Source organism: Teleopsis dalmanni, chromosome X (genome assembly GCF_002237135.1).
Source record: "Teleopsis dalmanni isolate 2A chromosome X, ASM223713v2, whole genome shotgun sequence".
Lineage (NCBI taxonomy): Eukaryota > Metazoa > Arthropoda > Insecta > Diptera > Diopsidae > Teleopsis > Teleopsis dalmanni.
In genome coordinates this window covers 10,643,113-10,667,266 of record NC_051848.1, presented here as the reverse complement: position 1 = coordinate 10,667,266, position 24,154 = coordinate 10,643,113, and the positions used below count along the sequence as shown (strand labels likewise).

The 24,154-nt window shown below is 28.6% G+C and overlaps 1 protein-coding gene across 9 annotated transcripts in view; it reads right to left on the bottom strand.

Moving 5' to 3' along the window:
• Positions 1-24,154, bottom strand: part of LOC119687571 (nesprin-1) — a 138,257-nt gene that overhangs the window by 50,520 nt on the left and 63,583 nt on the right. For 8 of the 9 annotated variants that reach the window (XM_038101925.1, XM_038101926.1, XM_038101929.1 and 5 more), the window contains 5 exons: positions 19,066-19,371; positions 16,627-16,778; positions 4,680-5,649; positions 4,121-4,333; positions 3,661-3,921 (listed from right to left, as the gene is read on the bottom strand). In XM_038101925.1, the coding sequence (XP_037957853.1) occupies positions 3,661-3,921; positions 4,121-4,333; positions 4,680-5,649; positions 16,627-16,778; positions 19,066-19,371 (1,902 nt within the window). Of the gene's footprint in view, positions 1-270; positions 491-3,660; positions 3,922-4,120; positions 4,334-4,679; positions 5,650-16,626; positions 16,779-19,065; positions 19,372-24,154 lie in introns of those variants that run through there. The other variant, XM_038101928.1, reaches the window with a different exon arrangement.

The window sequence follows — 24,154 nt, the reverse complement described above, 5'->3', positions numbered from 1 at the left end:
TCGAATTTTAATTTTAATTATTTTTTTTTTTTTTTTAAATGAATATTTTAATTTATTGCCTACTTTATAATGAAAATGGGGTCATAAGGAGTGTGGGCGATAGCTGCACTTTTTATTTATATCGTCAGTATCAATTGTGGTTATGGTGAAGTTTCTTTGGTTTCATTTTCATAAACTATATTAAACTGATTTATATTGAACAAAATACAAAGAAGAATCGAATTCAATTAAATAAAATTATTTTAATTTAATACGTGTAAGCAAAATGAATTAAAACAAGAATAGGCAAATTTAACTTAATTAATTAATTATTAAAATTTAAAGTAACTACTAAAAATTATTATAGACGGATGCGCTGTGGACTCTCTCAAGGATCAGACTAAGTCTCTAATATTGCATCGTCTGGTGTGCCGCGATGGATTAAGAGTTTTATGCGTTCGTTCCGTGCTGTTATTTTGGAATAGAGATTCTTAACGCGTTCCCGACACGCCTACATAATGTAAAAATAACCCGAAATTCATGCAAAATGATATATAGATACATATATCGATTTTTATGCGTTTTGATGTGTTTTTATATATATATACATAAATAGGTTGAGACGAGAAAAGCCCATTTACCAGATGTACAAAAAGTAGAAGAAGGCATTTCGATAATCGAGTGCATGTTTATAGAAATGTGTGAGTGGAGTAAGTGGAGTGAGTGAGTTCGATGAGTAACATAATTCATTACATAGTAATTATATGCAGAGTAAACAAAAGAATAAATATATATTTCAAGCGTTAGTGCAAAAGCATGTCAAAGCAATTCCGTATTTGAGTTAAATAACAGAGTTCGGTGTTGTAATTGAGTGAGTGAGTAGCGTGAGTGAATTAATGTATGAGTTAGTGAGTAAATAGTTGAGTGCGTGAACATGTATGAGCGAGTGAGTTTTGAAGTTAATGAGCATTGTTTTTATATACCATTACCGCATTTTTATTTTTTAACAGTTTTTACCAAGATATTCAAAGGAGCAACAACACCAGTTTTTGTTTTCAGGTTCATATATAGTGTTTTAATAACAATATATATATTGTAAATAGTTACAAATGAAAATGTAAAAGAAAGAAAAAAATACAATTGTTAAGTATATGTTAAAATCATACAAATCCCGTTAAAAATAAACTAATTTAGAATAAAGACAACCAAAATGTTAAATTAAAAAATGAAAACAATATGAAATTAATTATTTGCTTATTGTTGAGCAATGACAGAAAGACTTCTGCTAAAAAATACATATAAATATAGCTAATTTCCATATAAACTTATATTATGAGAATATAATTAATAAAACAATATATTATTAAAAAGAAAATATAATGAAATTTTTAGTATTCTTATCCAACGCTTAATTATGCGATAATTCGCAACGTAATGTGGTTGTGCGTAGCGAATTTATTGCTACTTCGCGTATAATTAATGACGCTCAGACTGTAATAAAATTTGAGTGAAACAAAATTCCACTCAAAATTAAAAAGTTAAAAAAAAAATAATACAATTAGAAATGCACAACAAAAATAATTATTCAAAATGTTGAACTTTATGCGCTGTCGCATCCGGTGAAATATGTCGCACCCGAGTGCGGAAAATCGGACAATTAGGCGTTGGACATGAATTGTTGTACGTATGAATAGTGCATGTTCTGAAAAACTGATTTTGGGTGTTTCGGGTATTTTGGGTGATATTAAAGCTATTTTCAGATTATAGCCTTGCGACAAAACAATGATAGTGAAAGTGCCTCTAACGACTTACATATACTATTTTATTTGGAAATATCAATAGACTGCCATTTCACAACAAGAACATATATGTTCTATAGAACCGAACACTGCACCAAAGCGCAATTTACAAACAAAACAAAAACATTACAAAAAAATCATTAATATTAAATATATGTGCAGTTGCTAGAGACACCAAATAAAACAATATATGTATATACACCGATATTAAAAGGTTGTACTAGAAAATAAAATTAAAATATATATACATATATATCCCTTGCAATTTTTTCATGTTTTAGGAATTGTTTTCATGGAAAGATTAAATAAATAAACCATGAAACAAATGAGTGCTCTTCAAAATAGTTTCAAGATTATAAGGTGAGTATGTTGTTTAATGGGTCTTGTTTTTGTGTTGAAAATAAAAAAAAATTAAATAAATGTTAAAAATTTTCTACAAATGGATATGATTTCTGACTGTAGTAGTCACCATTAAAATTCGTTGTGGACATTTTATTCTTTGTACTACACTCGCGATATATTTAATTTGAAACAAGAATCTAAAACTATTTAATATTTATTTAAAGACTTACCGTGTTTATTTAAATTTTAATAAAGTATTTAAATTAAATTTTTTTTAATTAAAAAAACTTATTTCTAATCATGAGAAAAAATTAAAGTTAAGAGTAATACGAAATATACAATATTAACAATTAATCATCAGCACACGCATTAACGTGAAACGTAGACGACAGTATCGTCTGTACGTTCCTAAGCGTAAAAAATAGTGCTTTGTCTATAAATTTGTTGTCTCTGTTGGCCACGAGACAGAAAATTCAGAACATTCAAAAAATATCTAAAAATAACTCTCAAGTGATCTGCGATCGTTCCGTCATAAATCTTTACTAAGCAAATGAGTTTAGAAAATTCAATTTCCAACTAAAAACGTGTTTCTTTAAACGTAAATTCAATTTTTTTTTTTTTATATATATATATATATAAAATTTGTACTTTGAATAAATTATGTTCCAGGTAACTACTCTACTATATTTTTGACCTCCAAGACTACCAAACAAGAATTTTGCACATAATGAGGCGCACTCGTATTAGAAATTTTGCAAACCCAAAATTTATGGATAACATATGAATTGATGCTGCACGGCGAAACTTTTATGATTCTCATACACTTTAAATGCAAAATGCAATAGATAAAATGAGTAAACAAAAAAAATGGTATTGCCATAGATGGTATGAACATTTTCAGCATTATGAAGTTAAATGATAAGATAGATACAACTTTGCCAATAGGAAGCGAATACAAAGAAAACAAAAAAAAATTTAAAAAACGAATATAAACAGAAAATATAATTTTTTAATTAAAAATAATAATAAAACCAAAGAAAGTAAAATAATGTTTATATAAAAAATAAAGAAAAGATCTAAAGTTTTTATTGCAATTTCGATTTTGCAGCCACCGTGCAACGTTTTTGCTTATTGGAAAAACCTCAGAATATCTGAAAGTTTAATTACGATTTTTATTGTCCTTAATACTGTTTTAAGTTGTTATTCAGTTGTTAGTTAATATGTAATTAAAAACAAGATAAAAAATATTCATAAGTATATATATATAGAAGTAGATAACTTTTATTGTGCTAATGCAAAACATTTTAAAATGTTGTGTTGTATGATATATGTTGCAATGTTGCAATGTTGCAATGTTTCAATGACTAACAAACACAACTCCCTATCACAACTTCTTATATCACATATATAAGGGAAAGTCTTTTATGACAGTAAACCTATAACTAAAATATACATGATAATCCTATACTAATCCAATTTACGATACCTAACCAATATTTTTGTATACTGCATATATTTAAAAACAAAACTATATACATACCTGTTGCTCTGCTAATGCTCGCTCACGATCGTGAGGCAAATATGTGGGAGCCATAACGAGTCTCAATTGTTGTTCTTCTTGTAAGATTTTTTGACGTAAATTTTGCATTTGCTGTTGATAGACATCGATTTGTCCTAAAGTCTCTTCGAGACTTGATGTTTTCGATTTAACGAAATCACCAAGCTCGTCCATTATCTTCAAAAGCTCATCGACATTTTCACTAAGGCGTGGATCACCACCCATGCCGTTACGGAAATGTACCTAAAAAAGAAAAAATAAAAGAACAAAAAGAAAAAAAAAAAGAAGAAAGGAAAAAAAAAAGAAGAAGAAAGGAAAAAAAAAGAAGAAGAAAGAAAAAAAGAAAAAAAAGAAAAAAACAAGAAAAATTTTAACATTTTGATTCAAAGTAAAATTCTGTTTCTACTTTTTTTTTGTTTTGCCCTATGTATATGATATTTACCTCCAGCTTCTCTATTGATAATCTAAGTTTTGTTTTTTGCACGTTGATATCAGCCATTGTTTTTTCACAAAAGCCTAATTGATCACGTAATGGTTTCTTTTTGTGTTGTGGGGAGTCTATTGACTGCTTAGTCTTTTCAATCCAACTTCGTATATCTTTAATTTTGCGTTCGCATTGATCCCATTCTTCGCAGGCTTCTTCCAGTAATGAATTCTATATTTGAAAAAAAAAAAAGAAAAAAGTTACGTTACTTAAGATCTTTTCAATTGAAATGACTTGAATGACTTGAACTTTAAGAAAGTGTAAACAACCAATAACTCTGAACTGTTTCAGTTATTAGTTAAGTTGTTCACGGTTTATTGAAAAAATTGTACATAATAGACCATCAAGTTACGTTGCATAATATAATAATAGTGTATGGGTTCAGGGTCTACGTTCCGGAACTACTCGTCGAATTCGACGACCAAATACCTTGAACATTCCCAAAAGGGACTAAACAAGCAGTTTCTTGCAGACTAAAATAACAACAACGTAAAAATATTTCTATTATAATACTTACTCTTTCTAAAAGTATTGTTTCAACACTAATCTTTGCATCTTCAGCTTCTTGTAATTTTTCTTTGAGATCGCCAGCAGTTGTTACTTGTCCAATGTGTTCCAGTTCCTTATCCATTTCATTTAAGTGTTTCGCTATGGGTTTAATACTTTTTACGACTGTAACGTACTCATTTAGTTTTGTGCGTGCTTCAGTCAGTGTTCGCAATTCAATTGTCTGTTCAAGGAATATACGTTTTTCTGCTACCCATGTCATTACGATTTGATATAGATTCATAAAACGTGTCCAGGCATCCAAACTATCACCAACTTGCTGTTTCTTTTCATCTAACCAAGCACGTACCTGTCCCAACTGTTGCGTCAACTGTTCAATTGTCGTCTGTACTAGCATTTTCTCCTCATTATTGCGACAATTTTCCATGATTATTTGTCCGTTCGATTTGACTAACGTAAATCGTTCATATATACCAGTAATTTCCTGATTGATGCGATGCAAAAGTTCCTTCATTAATGTGGGTGCGAGAGTTCGATCTTGCACTTGCATCTCAGCTTGCATAAGCCATTTTTGTATCTCATCAACGCCAGTTAGATATTCTGTACGTACAGTCTTGGCACGTTTATAGTCCTTCTGTTTAGTCTCCATTGCTCCTTGTACACGTTCTGATAATAGTTCCAAAGCCGTAAACTCTTGTGTTATATCGCTTGGTATTAGATCCTGTTGTTTTAAGTACTTTTCCTTTGTAGAAGTAATTAAATTTGTGCTCTCCTCAACCGTTTTTCTTACTTCGTTCTGTGTATCGTTTAATGTTTGCTCAATTTTTTTAGTATTCTCATCAAAAACATGTATATCTAAAATTTTCTCCAACAAAACATTGAACTTATCCTGCAGTTCAGATATGCTTCGGAAAACTTGCTGAATTTCTTCGAGATCCTTAGTAACTTGACGATCCTTGTCACGCAATATGTCGTTTAATCTATCAAAAAACAAAAAAAACAAAATTTTATTAAGTGTCTGCACTGAAAAAAATTAACACAAATTAAATAAAATTCAAATATTTTGGTTATGTTTATTAAAATGACACGAGGCCAAAAGTTTGTTTAGATTTTATATATATTATAATATATATTTATATAAACATATATATATAAATATATATATGTATTGCGATTTTGTATAATTTTTTTTTCTTTAATTTTGATTTTTAAATGCGAAAGATCTTTAAAATGCTTTTAAATCTTTTAGTTTCTTTTTTTGGGTGCGCAAAATAAAATTTTCAGTTTTATAAAAACGATTTTATTTTTAATGTTCTGCGCTGTGCTTTTCTTTTTCTGCTCAAAACATTAATATTTCCGTGGTGGATTATGTGCGGCCTGTTAACTACAAGAAAATTCTCAGAATGAATTAAAGAGCGGAAATACGGTAAGGCATTTTCAAAAATTTTCATGCATAGACTTATTATTAAAAGTCTAAGAGGCTTCAGTATACATTATCTTTGAACATTTCACTCAACATTCTCTTCTAGGAGGCTGAAAATCTATGTTCAAGTACAAATAATATATCTTACAAAATTCCGGCACACAATTTTTATACTACAGACATTTTTCAAGGCTAATGGGGAGAGGAACAGGAAGAGAGAACAGTATGGAACAAAAAGTTTTTCTGTACATTTCAAGTGTATGAAATGAGCTCCGATGAAACATTTTCGATGTGACTAAGAAACAACATATGCTGTGTTCTTCTGTGTGTATAGATGGTGGCGAAAGAGAGAAATTTGGGAAAGCGCTGAAAGGTGAGGGATTTACAAATTCGATCAATTGTGTGCTGCATTAAAAAATTTATATTTTCATTTACGAAGGGCAATGTATATGCGCGCAATTTAATTTCTCAAAAGTGTTCTAAACTATTTTTGAATTTTTTCGAAAACAGCTTTAAAAGCTCCTCAATACTTTACTGCTACTATAGCTAATGCTATACTATTTGGAACGCTTCCAAATGTACTAACGAAACAGCACATTTTTAATAAAACATCCATTAATGCGTCGCAATTTTAAACAATATTTTAAGACCAACAGATCAGATCTTTCAAACGACTTCCATCATAAATCATATGGCATTAAATATTTTTTCAAGGCTCTACTGAAAAGTAAATGATCTTACTATTTGTCAGAATAGTAAGGTAGGAATTTCAACTAATGTTGTTGTTGAATCCCGCATAGGTCTTGGTGATAGGATAGGTCTTGGTGATGTAAGAAGGGAAAGCATTATTTATGGATTGAGGGATAAATTTATTTCAATTAATAGACAACATTAGTAATAAAACAAATTCCATTAAATTCTGAGAAGAATAAAAATGCTAAGTAAATTGAGATTAGTGTAATAATACTTAAATCTCATAAATTTTTTTCTATTTGTATAACAGAAAGAATTTTTTTTTTTTTTTTTTTTATACTGACAGACACCCACAAAAGAATTCTAAAGTATTTTTATTCCCATTTCTTTTTTTAACAAATTTTTAAAAGTGTACGTATTTTACGTATCACTCAGCAATTAAAAACAAAAGCAGAAACAAAAACAAAAACAAAAACAACAGTAAAGAATAGAATTTAGCAAGCATGCGGAAAATCTTACTACTTCTTTTGCTGTTTGCACTCTTCACCTGTTGCTTCAATTGCCGCGTGAGTAAATGAGTAGTAAACCCAAGCACTGAAAAACCGCAATGGAAGCAAAGCAAAGTTTGATCAATTTTTTTTTTTGCTATTGTTTTTAGTTAATGTAATACCGTTGGCATTTGTTGACTCAAATTGGGTCAACAATTAAATTTGATAATGAATTGCAAATGCAGTGTAAATAAAAGAAGCACATAAAGTAAATCAAGCAGAAGAAAAGCACACAGTTTCCCATATTAATAAAAACTCTAAAAATAGCACCCTGCAATTGAGAGATGATAACCAAATGCAGTCATAGTCATGCTGGTGAACAGGACGGCAGGAGGGTAGGAGGGCAAACAACCAAACGGATATATATATGTGGCGAAATTATCTTGGACTCAGTAAAAAATATGGAAACTGAAATTTACTCTACATTACACTCTCTCTATTTCTCTCTATCTCTCTGTCCTATATGAATCCTGTTCAACAGAATCTGTTTTATACGCTGTAAATTGCTATTTACATGTGCTTAGTAACGACCACCGCTCTCCTCACTCCGTCCCCCCAACAAACAACCAACAAAAAGTTTGTTCGATTTGTGACTAATTTTTAAAAATTTTGCTAATATTTTTAGCGCTCACGTAACAGTTTTACTTGTATTAATTTTTTTTTATGATTTGTTTCAATTTTATTTGCTTCTTGTTATTTTGCATTAGCTTTTTATAGTTTCCTACGTCATCGCTGCTAAGTCAAAGTTGTAGCCGCCGCGTAGACCGGCCGAGTGAAGTGGCCTCTGTTCAAAGACCTCGAAATGACTTAGCTCTGTTGCTGATTTGAAGCGGCTTGAACTTAGCATAATTTACAAGTTTAAAGCGGGTTTGTTATGTATTTATTATTGTTGTATTTTTATACTTTTATTATTATGTATATATGTTTATTTTATTTTGCTAAATTATAATCTGTATAGTATATGTATAACGCGGAATTATTCATGACTATGACTTAATCAATTTGCAAATAATTAATTTCAATTTTAAATTCAATTTTAATTTCAATTTTTTGTCTTTCATTTTTAGTTGCACTCTCTAATATGATTTTTTTTCATTTTTTTTTAGTTCATGGAGCATGTATTAATTCAATCAATCAATTTAACTAAGCAACCAACCAACCTCTTTCTTTGACGACAATGACAATGGCTTCCTTTACGCTTAGTTCACGAGCACAAATTGACTTTTTTAAATCTCTAATATCCAAATCAGTCTTTTAAAGAAAATTTTTATCCACTAAAAACCTAAAAACACTACGATCCGACCTCCCCGTGTTGCGGCGTTATATGGAGCAAGAGGAAGGGAGGTTGGTGTGTGTATTGAGTTTGCAATTATTTACAAGCTCCTTCTCTTTTTTTGTTCTTATTATTGTTTTGTTACTGTTGTTGCTTGCTATGTTTGTTATTCTTATTCTTATCCTTTCCTTTATCCTTTTTAGTTTATTTTGATATTCTATTTGAAGTCCACTTCTTTTTAGTATCAAAGTGAGTCAAATTCAAAATTTGTTGCTCATACGCCCGTTGCACAGCTCGGCCCGTAACAACGTTTTCAATTATCTGAAAATTTAATAATTACTTCAAAATATTTCAAATAAAAATTATTTGCATTCGATTTGAAAAAGAGCAAGTTTCTTCCTTGAATCGAAAAATAATTTATATTCAAATTTACCACCGGTTAGATAATTTGTCTTTTATTTTTATTATTTGAAATTCCTAGAAAATTTATGGTAGTATTCTCTTTTATTAAAAAATCCCCTTTTATTGCTTCTGCTTCTGCTTCTGCGTCTACTGCTGCTTTTTCTTCTTCTTATAATTTCGTATTTTTCATTAACTTTATTCCTATGCATATAACTTTTTTGTTTAATTTCCAGCCATCCAGTTAATCACATCCATCCACTTCTAAGTCTTAATTAAAACTGAAAATTTTGTACGTTCGGCACCGTTAAACAACCGCAACAGCATTGGCAGCGCAGCAACCGCTACAACAAAAGCGAACAAAAGTTCTTGTAGACGAAAACAGAGCAGCGGAGCAAGAGTTGATGATCGCAAAATATTTCGTATGAGTTAACAAAATGTCTTGAACACAGAACACATTTTAACATTTTTATTTTAATTATTTAAAATTTTTGTTCTTATTTTTATTTTTATTTTTATTTTTATTTTTATTTTGATTTCTCGCTTATGAAAAGAACAAACTTTTAGTTTTGTATTTGCTCATATGCTAGTTAGCTACGAAACACATGTATGTAGTTAGTTTATAACTGTGTACATATATATGTTATATATATGTGTTGTGTGTGTGTGTGTGTGTGTGTGTGTGTGTGTGTGTGTGCTGTGAAAGCTCTTTTTCTTGTGTGAGTACTCTCCCACTTCCCACAGAATTCTCTTTCTTATCAATTATAACCCAAAAATACAATCAAACGCACAAAAATGCTAATAATAAAATAAAAAACGTAAACAAAACAGCGAAAACAATAACAAAACCTTAACGAACGATTACATATGATGTCAGCATGAGATTTTTTGTGTGAAAAAGCAAAATTCCTGAATTAACAAAACCAGAAAAAAAAATCATTTCAAAATAAACGAAAAAAAAAATCATTGAAAAGCGTGCCGTTTAATTTCTATAATTTACTTTAAGAAGTTTATTTATCAGTAATATTACTTAACGAATCAAAAGTAAAGAGAAAAACAGCAAATACAAACGAGAGTCGTACACGCATTGGAAAAGATCATTTCAGAGAAGCAGAAGAATGCATGTATAGTATGCATGTTTAGCGCTAGAACACCATGTGCTTTACTAAGAGTTTTCTTTCCATATAATATATTTATATGTATATAATATTTCAATTTTTACTACGTACATATTAAAATAATTGTGTTATTATTATTATAACAATTACAATTTTTCTATTTTATGTATTAGTAGATTGTGTTGATTATACCAGTGGTATTCACGATCTTGTGTAATAAGCTCAGTAACCAAATTACATTATAACAGTGCAAAGTGAAGTACTTTATTATTGCCGCTTTCTACTCTGTTACTCAGTTACTCGCTGATTGAGAGCGTGAAAATCCCTACTTTAACTTTCACCAGTCTGATACCCATTAGTATTGATTGTTTTACTATTATTTTTATTTTTACCATTATTTTTATTTTTATTATTATTATTATTTTTACTATTATTTTTATTTCTACTATTATTATTTTTACTAATATTTTAATTTTTACTATTATTATTATTTTTACTATTATTACTATTTTTCTATTATTACTATTTTTACTATTATTACTGTTAGGTTAGTTTAGGTTATTATTATCATTATTTTAAAAATTATTTCAACCATTATCACAATTTTTCTATTATATTTATTTCATTTTTATATTCTTAATACTATTCTGAGTGAAAAGCGTAATACAAAATCTGACAAAATTGTTATAATTCACTGCATCAAAATTTATATAAACAAAACATCTTTTTAATTAACTACACAAAAAAAAATGATCTAACTAAATCTATCTATGTCTGTCTGTCTATATGTGTGTCCATATGGCTGTCGGTCTGTATAATATATAAGGCAACTTTAATGAATTTACCACAGTGACTTCATTTAAATACAAAATTTATTTTAATATATAATAATTGCCTTAAACTTAACATTAAAAAAATTTAAATATAAGTAAGAAAAAGTACTGTTTTGTAAGTACTACATCTTAATTAGATATAGTTTCCTTAACGAAATTAGATTCAGTTAGTTTAAGTTGAATTGGCGTTGTTCATACGCAGACTAGAGGTCAGCGTACGACCTATTACTATTACCGCCTTATACAAGTAAAAGTGAACAAACGTCAGAAGTCTATAAACCTAGCCAAGTCCTAAATTTTGCAAGATGACAGCTCTGTTAATTCAGTAAGGAAATTGGCCCTAAAGATTTTATATGGTATATATCTGTATCTATTCTGGGTCTGTTCTTTCATATATATTGTATTTGCATAACATAAAAACAACAACGACTAAGAAAAATATCATTTTTAATGATATTTAATGGGTATTTCACAATTTAATAAGTAGTAAGCAATTCTAAATAAATCGCTAATAAAATCAATCTTCAGACGAAATTTCTATAATTCTATAAATGGAATACCTAATTGAATAAATTTTAAAATGTTGTAGTGAAAAAGTATGAAAAGAGTTCTCTATTTAGGCTCACTTCTATTTAGACTCAAAAAAAAGGTTTACCATTTTTTGCGATCTTAAATAGGAATCTTTAGCCAACACATATTATTGCACTTATATCAGATGTGAAAAAAAAATGTAAGATAAAATGAAAGTAAAAGTTTTCTTATTTTTTCGTCGGTCAATAATTCTTATCGGAGTTATTTTTGTTGAATAAATGAATATGTAGGAATTCATCATATATAAAGACATCATGTAGTCTTCTCATAGATAATAAGAAAATCTCTTTGGTAGATGAATCTCATTCAGTTGTTGTAATGTTTGAGATGAGTAGTGACGCGATCGATACTTTACAGAGCAGTTGAGAGTAAATTTTTACCAACTCTACTAATTTGCTCTTTTTTTAAATAAAGTCGTCAAGCTTATTAAATATATCTTAAAATTTGATTAACTTCAATCTCAATGCCTTTCAGATATTTCTTCTCGAATATCAACAAAGTCGAATAAAATGTTTGCTTGTTTCGAGTGTTCCGATTACATACAGACGATTACTCATAACAGCAGTTGAAGCTGCGGAACAGCAGAAGAGAATGACGCTAGATTAAGGCATATGGGGTATATGAGGCAATTGAGGAGAAAATATTAAAATATTTATTATTACCGGCTTACCTCATTGCTTGCACAATCGAACAATAAAAATTTTTACTGGGAAGTGAGAAACATGTTTGAATTTTCGGTACGTGAGATAAATAATATTTTTTTACAGTTTGATTGTTTTTATTTCAATTTCAATTTAAATATTTCAACAAAATATTTCAAATATGAAAGAGAATTGATTTAGTTGGATTAATAGGAAATGCAAAATATTGAATTTGCAGTCAAATAGGAACATACATTTGAAAGCATTACATATTAGAAAAATGATATTGTACCTCTTAAGACCTTCTATAAAGACTTGCACTAGGTGGGATTCTAGTCTTTTTTTAGCGTTTCATCTTTACACGGCTATATCCAATGACCTCTCATCCAGACTCAAATTCAACAAATTTAAAGAAAATAGTTTGGATTTCAATAAAAGATAGAGTTATCATATTATTTTTACGAAATATCAATAAATAAGGATAATTTTTCTATCATCCTTATTTGGAATCTTCGCCAGACTTGTTACTGGATTTTCGTAGCAGAATGCCTAAATCTGACCAGACTCGACTATTTGAACAGAACATATTCAATTTTCTCATGCTTATATATCGTAAGACTAGAGTAATGCTTGATTATATGCTTCAGAGTTACAAGAACCGGTGATCAAGCAAAAAAAGATCGAATCCTCCTCAATTACATAAGAAAAAAGTTTTGATTCTACATTTGCTCTATGAATTGGACACATTAATAAATGCAAGTTTTTGGATAATATTAATATTGAAAATATACCCAAAGGTGCTTCAGCGTGGACATAAACACAATAAATATTCCGGTGTCGCCGCTTCGAGCACTGGTAGACATATACTACAAAAAACAAGACAGGGTCTCATAGGGACAGATATATACCTAGATATTTCTGGTTTACTTCTATATACCAAGACGGAAATTCTATCAAGAGATAGGTAGCTCTTGAGCTGGTTGCTGAGGAAGTAAGCTAGGTAGCTTAGTATGGTACTATTACACTATTAAAGAAAGAAAACAAAAACTTGGGAGTGTCCCAGGACTATTTCAAACCGACGCCAGTGACGTAGGCGTAGAAGCAGTTTTAACACAAAATAATTGTGGGAATTCATTAGAAATCAGAAATTCATAGAACATACCTCATAAATGCAAAATATTTACCTCCGTATCAACAATAAGCTACAATTAAGAACCAAAACAAACAAATTTCAATAAAAAATGTGGCTTAGGCATGGCATGTGTTGCGATTTTGCTGCTATTTTCATATAATTCATATAATATAATAATAATAACGAATAAAAATAATAAATAAATTTGCTATGATTTCATACAATTCAAGTTGTGCAGTTTCGAGTTATGAATTTTTAAGTACACGCGCTGCTGTCTGTGTGTGTTTGATATCTTAATGAAATCATCTAAAATATAAATAACAATAATAATAAAATAAGTAAACAAAATAAATGCCGTAAGCATAAAAAATATACTTATTAGTTTACGAAATGACATAATTTTGCACCCAATTTATCTTTGAACAATAAACGAACAAATCTTTTAAGCTCAATATTTATTTATGTATGTGTATATTTAATTTTTTCCTGCACTTTTCTACAAAATTTATTTTAACCAAAAACAAACACACAAACACACAAACAACAATAAAAACAAAATAAAAAAATCTCTGTATTTTAGATACTATTTTTCCATCTACTGTATGACACCCAGCCCCACATTATTAAACATATCCCATTCGGCGTATTGCAGATGCAATCTTAAAACCTATTTTTATAATTAATTTTATTCACAGCTGTCAACATTTTTCCAAAAAAAAAGCGTCCAAAACTATATATAACAGGAAAACTACACAACAGGCGAGTACATGCATCCAAAGAATAGCTTTCTAGTATCTTCACGTTTTGTAATTTTCAATGAAGAAAATAAATAAATTTAAAAATAAAAATTAAAACAAAAATAAAAATAAAAATAAAAATAAAAAAAGGAAATTGTGTCAATAATGCATATTTATTTTTGTTTTTATTTTTGTCTTTAATTTTTTAAATTAAATTAAACATTTTAAATATTTTGCGTTTTGTTAAAAATCGTCTTTAATGTACCATATACAAAAATCGTTTCGGGGCGTATGAGCGACATATTTACCTCACTGGTCAGCATGTGGATAAAAAGTAACTGATCATTTCAGTTAATGCTGCGCTATAGTCATATTATCATATTATTATATGACGAAAACGTATGATGCCACTGCGAACCAGCCACTAGCAAAGACGGACGGTGGTCTTTTGTGTTCGACATAAAGATATATTATATGTTGTATTATAAAAAACTATTGTTTTTTAAAACAAAATATAACTTTCCATACAACTTGAAAAAGATATTTGGAAACACATTAAATGTACTGTAAAAAGCTATTCGTTATGTCAGGTTTTTTTTTCTTAATGGGCACTGAAATGCTCTGTTGTGCTTCGTACGCTGAGAATGTGCAAGAGAGCGGCAAAGAGCAAATGAAATGGGAGAACTCTTTATGTTTAGAGTATTAAATGTGCTTTCCATAGAAAAATTGCGGTTTATTAACGCATTCATTGCCGGTTAAATCACTGGAACAAGACGAATAAGAATAGTCTAGTAAAAATTTAAAAGAATATTTTATTATTGCATTTTCAAAGATTCCAAGAACAATAGAAGATTCGTAACCGCAGACGGTTTTTTACTACAAGATACACTCATATGTTTCTAACTAAATAATTTAGGCCATATGAATGAACTAGTCGAACACCCCATATCTAGATCTTCCAAAATAATCTCCTTTACCAACCATGCGATTTGAACTTAAAATTTAGAATGCCATATCCGGGTTTGTGGTAAAACGAAAGAAAAGAGGAAGTACTACCGCCACTAGAACCAAATGCGAATCATTATTTTACAACAAATTCTTGTGACAATCGAAGGGAAATTCTTATTTTGAATGAGAGGGCAAAACTTTGTAGAATGGATTAAAACATATGTAACTTGTATAACATTAAAAGTACGCAATTTCTAACACTGAAGACGCCACAAATAAGTTTCATGAAGTGAAATTCGCACTCTCCTCTCCAGTTATCAGAACGCATTTCTACATATGTAAGAAATTTTCAATACTTGAATCGCATTGTATGTTCTTGATAAATTTGCGGTTTTTGGGTCTTTCATATATTATCAGTTAAGTATATTTTTTTAAAACTATTTGCGAAAAGTATTTTAAAGGAGAAAATGCTTGTGCAGTAATTATCAGTAGAAATTTTATCATTACTACGAAAACAAAAAAAAAAGAATCTAATAAATCAAATTATTTAAGATAGTTACTAAGACCTATAAGTCAGGAACTGATAACTTTCAAACAAATTATAAATTTATAAGTGCATTTTATACTTAATGTATTTAATTAGCAGATAATAAAGAATTTTCTTTTATAATATTTTTTAATTCAGGCATTTAGTTAAATTCGGAATGTGGTTCCAAGAAAGGCATTATGAACGGCTGACAATTAACTACATAATTATTATTATATAGGTAGTTGTAATTATTATTATATAGGTAGTTAAAATTATTATTGTATAGATACTTAGATAGGTATTAAAACTATTTCGAACTTGAAGAATTTACCGACAGAGAGTTTATATTTTTATAAATTTATAAAGAATTAATTACAAAAGACTATATTGATCACAACAAAATATCTATTAGTACAACTATTATTGTTGTTGTTCTTTTAACACGCATAGATATCTTGATTACAAACAGGAAACACAAATAGGAAAGAAACTCTACCGAAACCTGATTCAAGCTAATAAATCGATAAATCAATAGCATTCAAATTCATGTGCATAATATACAAGTAAAAGAGATAAATAAATATGGAACGTCAAAAAAATAGGGCTTGTTTATGCACATATCAATATTCTGAGTCAAATTGGGGCAGTACAATTCATGCTGCATGAGGAAATCCTCTTTCATCTTAGGTAGAGATCTGTTGAAAGCCGTGATGCGATGCAAGTATGTTCTTGAAAAAAGTACTGCTATAATATGAGGGTGTTTAAACAAAATTTATCTGTGTGGGTTTTAAGCAACACTGCTTAGAACTATACATTGCTTTAAATTAGCAAAAATACATTATAACTTCTGTAAAAAAAAACTAAACACGTAGACTTTTATTAGAGTCGAAGTCTTGAGATCTTAATAAATTTATATATCAACATAAAAGAAAAATAAGATATTAAAATGAAATTTAAATAAAAACTATTTATTTTTAGTGCACATATTACAGTAGCTAAGAGATCAAAGAGGTAATGATCTTTAAGCATCTATGTTTTATTTTGCTTAATTGTTTATATTATATAAATATAACAAGATATATCTTTACTTACTTTGTTTGTTGTTGGACTAAGTTATCCACTTTGGCCTGTATGGCCTCCGCCGATGGTTGGTGCACTTCCTTAAGGAATGTGACAATTGATTTTGAGAGCGCTTCAATCTCTTTATAGGTCGATTTAATCTCTTCAGATTCGCCGAGAATTTCCTATAGAATTAAAGTCAATATTAATATTAAGTTAAAGATTTTAATAGAAATATCGACAAAAAGGACAAGACCTAAAATGTTTCTCACAAAACTTCCGGGCCTATCTCTGCATTGTGCTATTAAAAAGCCTCTGCCTAAACATTATTATATTATATACAATTTTTATACTACTTAATTTTGAAAATTTTACTCTTGTATAAATAAATTCTAACTTTTCAAATAAACATTTTCAATTATGGTTGCTAAGATTAAAAAAATTTTTTTTTTTAGTATATAAATGTAATATTTTAAACTTTTAAAAAAGTTATTATTATTTTGAATTTTGTGAAACCTGACTTCTGCTACTTTTAAGGACTTAGCAACAACTTACAAGTATATATATATATGTATGTATGTACACCTTTTTCTATAAGTTCGGAAAATTTCAATTTTTCCTTTTTAATATTTAAATTTATTACTCAATGAAAGGAAAAATATACATACATAATCCAATAAGATTAGGAAACAAATATTTGCAACATACTTCCGTACACATTTATTACAATCGCCAAATTCGTACGAAAGCATGATAGAAAGGGAATAATTAAAAATTTTGGAAAGAAGCTAAATCAAAAATTAAATTAATATAATAGGCGCGAGCGCACACACACATACGTACGAATATTTATATATTTGAAAAACTCTTTTTTGTACAAAATCGTACTATGAAAATATAACAATAACAAAAATAATAAAAAAAAACAACAACTGAAATGAAGGTCAGCACCGTCGTCGCATACGAATGTTTAACAGACGATGACAACGATAACGACAGAAACGAATTTGTCGTCAACGTTTACGTCGACGACAGCGACAACGTTGACGCTAACGCTGCGCCAACAACGCTGTCAAATATTTTTCATTTATATATTGAAAGCATGTGCACTCACTACTAGCGCTTGTTGTTGTTTGTTAGTTTAATTGTAATTACACTTTGTATCATTATATACATATGTAGTAATACTGATTCAGATATTTGTGCTGTCATACCAATTTAAATTGTTGCTTTTGTTTTGTTTTTGTTTTTACTATTCTTTATTTTACTTTATTTTATTTTACTTTCGGATGACAGCATCAGAAGCTTTATTATGCTATTATGTTTAGCAATAACAACAACAATAAAAAAGTTGGAATTAAGAAAAAAAGTTCGGGTTTAATTTATGTTAAATTATTTTAGACACACTATTTGTTGAGTATAAAAATCATAAGCTAATGCAAAATTCTGCTCTAGCTGCTGCTCTCTCTCTGAGCTCGGAATATATATTAATGTATTTTAACCAATCAAACAGGTCAATGGTGACGTATGAGCAACATTTGTATGTTTGTTTTAAATTAAATAAATAATTAAATGGTAGACTGTTAATTTGAAATTAAAATAAAATACATATAAATAAATATTAAGAAAAAATGTTTATATAAATGTGTACACATTTTCGATTTAGTACACCAAGCTAAACAAACAAACAAATGGGAGAACCTAACTAAACACATTACTTTTGTAAACAGATGGATGCTATATTTAGACGGCAACAAATTAATCGTAATTAAAAATTGCAAAATATGAGCTCATAACTTTCAAAATGTTTGAAAAGTCATATAATATAAAAAATACAATCTTAAATATAAAAATAAAATATTAAAAAAAATTATTAGAAATAAATTTAAAAAAAAAATAAATTTCTCTCCCATACTCATTAAGTGTTACATATGTAAACTAATAAAAATTTGAAGGATAAAAAAAATATATTTAGCTGAAAAAGGAAAGTAGACTGACTATTCAACGTTAGTAAAAAAAACTATTTAACGTTAATATAATTGTTTCTTCAAATATATAAAAAAATTATATTTATCATATAAAAAATTTATTTAGCAACTATCTATCAAGTCAAAAGAATAAATTGTTCAAAATTGTACTTCCGGTTTTTAATTTTTATTCTATGAATTTTTATTGAGATTTTGTTCTTTAATTAATTTATTTTATTTATTTTTCGACTGTTTAATTTAATAATTTTGTACGCCGGTTTAACAGGTTTTGAATCGCTAACTTTGTCACGTTCGAGTATTTGTATGCCCGTCTAATAAAATGAGCTCACACCACTCGAAATCAAGACAAATATTATTTTGATACGCGAATAAAATAGAGTGAAATTGAAATTGAAAAATTAGTCGTTTAAAAATTTATCGTATTTATTTTTTTTAAGCTAGTCATTTTTTTCATAATATGATTAGTAAGTACTCTTGCACTCACCTGAATGACATGCTTTGTATCTTCCAAATGACGTCGCGACCTTACAACTGGGTCGACATTGCGGTATTTATCCTCTAAACGTGCAATTGCCTTCTCCCAGTTGTGCAAACGATTATCGAAATCGTCCCACTTATCAGCGATGGCTTGCTGGTTATCACGCCGCTGCTCCAAACCCTTAATAAGCTCCTGCCACAATCTGTTTAAGTCGTTATTGTCTTTTTCAATCAATTCACGATTGCGAACGTCCGCTTGACGTAACAGTCCTTGCGCTTGTTGATTTACGAGTGTGATATCACCGGTTTGGCTCTGAAAAAATATTAATAGCCAAAATGTTGTTAAATGTCAAAAGTCCTTATGAAAATTTACTTTAGCTACTTAATTTATAGCTTATTTATTATTTAATTTTTTAACTAGAAAATATTTTATTTAGCAGTTTACTCTTTTGTGCCTTGCAAATCCTTGCTCTTAAAACAATATTACTATATTTTTTTTTTTTTTGTTTTTTTGGTTTTCTTTTGTTGTAAATCACACTGCTTTTTAGAAAATTTCACAACAGACACACACAAAGTGCCACAGAAGGAACTAGCAGTGTGGAAAGGGAAAAAATTTGCACATGAACAAAAACACTCTTACTTAATTATATTTCAATAATTCCTTTTGATTCAGTAAACATACGTACAACTAATTCTAATAAGAATTTAACAATTAATAGTTTTTAATATCACCAAGAAATTTTTGCACAATTGTTTTTATTTTGCGTTTTATATTTTTCTGTTTTACAAAATGTTTCAATTAATTATTAAATAGAAAACAAAAAACAAAATACAAAACTATAAACAAAGTAGTCTCTCAAATAATAATAATTTGAATAGAATTTAAAAAAAAGAACTCTTATTGCTCACGACCACGTCTCAATTTCAAATGAATACAGTGCGGCGATCTGAAATTCTTCAAACTTGAATTTGAAAACATTGCCAGAGACTCACATTTGCACACAAACATAAATAAAGGTGAAGCCAACGTCACTACACTAAACATGAAACTGAAAAAAAAGTCTTACAATTTACAAAGAGAGCGCGCTACACATAGTGTAAAATAAAAAGAGCAATAACAACAACAGTTGCTAAAAGGAAAGACTTAAAATACCGGTAAGGAGAGCCAAGAGTTTTACAAAAACAAGAACACGTTTTCTATTTTTTTTTCGGTGTTTTGTGATTTTACTGCACGCAAAAGCAAAGGACAAGAAAAACAAGACATAGGAAAACACAATTTTGCCGGCAGCAGTGCACACCCAATAAAATTTGCCATCATAATGTAGAAAGCAATCCCTACATGCAGCACAGCATTAAAGCATACTGAAGGACAACACTGTCAGGTCACTATACATTGTATATTGTATACGTATATCACTGCAGAAATTTACGTTAACTTGTAAGGCAAATGAAAATATATGTGTATATACATAAAATAAAGATATATATGCATATATATAATAAAATAAATTAATATGTAAAATAAATATATATACATAATATATACATATATACATACATAAAAAAATATATATATTTTAAACAAATAAATATATAAAATAAATAAATATAAAAAATAAGTATATAAAATAAAAAATATTTATATAAAATAATGAAATGTTGAAAAAAAATATTTATAAATAATAAAATATGTATAAAAAATAATGAAATATTTTATGTGCAATAATAATATTTAAGACTATTTAATTATTTACTGTTAATTGCAGTTAAAATAAAATTAAACTAAATTAATTTAAATTAAATAAATAAATATTTGAAATAAAAAAATATGTATATAAAATAAAAAAAATATCTATGTATATAAAATAATGAAATGTTGAAAAAAAATATTTATTAAAAATAATGAAATATGTATAAAAAATAATGGAATATTTTAATGTGCAATAATAATATTTAAGATTATTTAATTATTCACTATTTTTTACAGTTGATATACATTTATACATGTGTGCATAAATTTGTAGTTCAGACCGTGAAATTCTGATAAGAAATAAATTTATTTAAATATTAATATTTAGTGCCCGCCGCCCTAGTGACTAAGAATTCGGTGTGCCCTTTTATACGTACATACATACATACATATACACATATATGAAAATATATACATAGATTAAAAACAAAAAAATAAAATTGCATTGGCATTTACACCATATCAATATATTCAGTAAATTATTCTCTCCCACTACATATGTCACCCGTTAATTCATACAAGGTCTGAAATATATATTCATACTTTACACAGGCAAAGCTTTCAAGTGCAAAAAGCCGGTATTTTTTATAAGACATAAAACCAAAAAAGCATGAAACTTACTGCCACATAAATTAAGAAGAAAAAAATTATAAAAACGTTTAATGGAGCGTTGCAGTTGAGAGGTCACAATAGGGTTCGTATAATAATCGAAACAGTACCGTAAGTTTTATATGGCTTCTAACCGGTTATTTTAGGGTTATTATTAAAAATGTGAACTCTCATGTTCCTAATTTTTATTTTTTTTTTTTTTGAAAAAAAATTTCTGGAAATAGATTTCAATTATATAAGCTTCATTTAAGGATTTCCAGATAATTGAGAAAGTTATATCCTAGAATGGATATACATCTTATGACGATTGCCGTACAGTAACAAAATAGGTAAGTGAGATGTTTTTTTTCTCCTATGACACACAATTAAGACAATAGTACTTAGAAGGAGATCCTAAGAAATCGGTATACTACCACTAAAGGCAATATCCCATAATTTATACACCAATTAAGTTGAAAAGTAAAATGCGAGTAAAACTAATAGTAGTCGGAATAAGAACCAAACCGATCGCTATACCTTTACCAAAAATAACATTCCGATATCAGTATGGCAGTTATATTGAACAGTGAGTCGCGATTAAGACTAATATGACATCTGAGCTTTTTATGTCATTTTAAATTCTCGATTTTCTAGTATTTGGTGCGTATAGCTAACTTTAGTGAATATTGAAAGAAATCAACGTTATGAAAAGACATAACTTAACTGCCATTAAAAACATTAATATTCCTTCACACTAATCATATTCTTTATTGTTATTGCCATTAAAAAAATTGTTGATCCTCACGCTCAAAATTGTTTTTTCATTAGAAAACTAAAAGTATATGTATATATACAAATATATACAGATAAAGAAGCAGACAGATAGACAATTGAACAGGCAAGGAAATGGACTAACAGCCCTCCACACAGATATAGTACCCTCTTCGAGGTCACTGTTGCACTACAACAAAGTTGACAGTAGCCCCTAATATCTCTCAGGCACAGCAGTCCCAGCTCAATTGGGATTAGGATATAGTTATGTTGATCAATTTCAATTTTTTTGAAATTTTTTTTTTAAATGCTAGGTATTTCATTTAATATAATATTTATTTTATGACAAAAATATATAGGGGTATAGACAGAGTTGTACCAATGATGAGTGGTATTAGAAAATATTTCTTTCGCAATATTTTCTGTAAATTATATTATCAGCTGATAATCTATGGCCTAAACTTCCCTCTCCCACTTGATATGCCTCTGAGAATATTTATTTTTCATATTTTTCATTCCGTCGGGATAAACTCGTCGTACCAATCGAAATGTTTATTACCCAGTCATTTAAGTAACTTTACATTATCGATGACGGGTTGTAATACAGAGTTCAAACACTATTAAATCTATTAAAGTAACAAATCCTAGAAAATGGTTAAGGTTTTGACATTCGATGTCATTTTTTGTACAGATGAACAAAAAAATGATAATGTTCACATTAAAGTCTGTAAATGTAGTTATTAAATGCAATATATTTTTTAGATTTCTTTAATATTCATTTCTCAAATTGTAATATTTTGAAATAAAAATTGATATACTTGAAAAAACTTCAGAACGAAGATTAAAGCGATATTTTGATAGCCCCATAAGCTCCATAGGTTGTCTTTTTACATACATATGTACACATACGACTGCAGCACAAATTTTTAGAAAGTTAATATTATATTTCCATTATAAAATTTTTACTTATTTAAGAAACGATATTAAATCTTTTGGACAACATTTTCATTATGATCCATTGAACCCTAAAATATAATAGCGCCCACACAGCTATAGGCTGAGCAAAAAAATAATGTAAAAAACATATGTTAAGAGAAAATTGCGGTACCACGTGCATTGAAATTTTTTTCTTCTCATTTTTCTCTCGGTCAAAAACGTACTTGTCACGCACACACACATATACAAAATTTGACATGTGGAAACACAGAGGAGTACGCTAAGTTACTTGTATGATGATGTCATTTTCAGTCAAAAGAAAAAAAATCATTTAAGTTCAGATATCCATTGCGCTCTCCTTTGCTTTATGCACACATGAAGTACACAACTGAAGAAAACAGTAAAAATAAAACAAAAACAAATTTCTTACACTCAATGTGATTCGAATATATTTACTTGCTATTACCAGCGAAAAGCAAGTTTATCTATGACGACTAACTCTCCCTACACATACCTACATCTACATGTCCATATGCTATATGTAGAACCTACCCCACTACCTTTTTATGTTAACTTTACATAGAACTCCACTGATTTTTGATTGTTCCAATTAAACAATAAAAATGTTTATTAAAATGTTATCAATTAATAATTGATTTTTTTCAATTTATTTGAAAGTGTGTATTTTTTACCACTGTTAAATAAAAGTTAACATGTGTGCAGTGCACAGAATGTAAATGCACTCAACACAGTCAAGTAGTAAAAAGCGAGAAAGAGAAAAAAAGCATGAAAAGCTTTAACACCGCCTTTGCAGAGAACAAATCCAGGTCAAAATCAACTTTCCATACAACTTTTGCCGGCCGGCAAGCAAAATAAAGCAAAATTTGTGAATTGCAAAAATAAAACGAGAAAGCAACTCACTTTTCAAGATTTCGCATACTCGCATACTCGCATTTATTGCAAGTGAGTAGATTAGCAGCCATAAAATATTTTTTTTTTATTAAAATAGAAAAATTTTATTGAAAAATTAATCGTAACTTATTTCGATTAA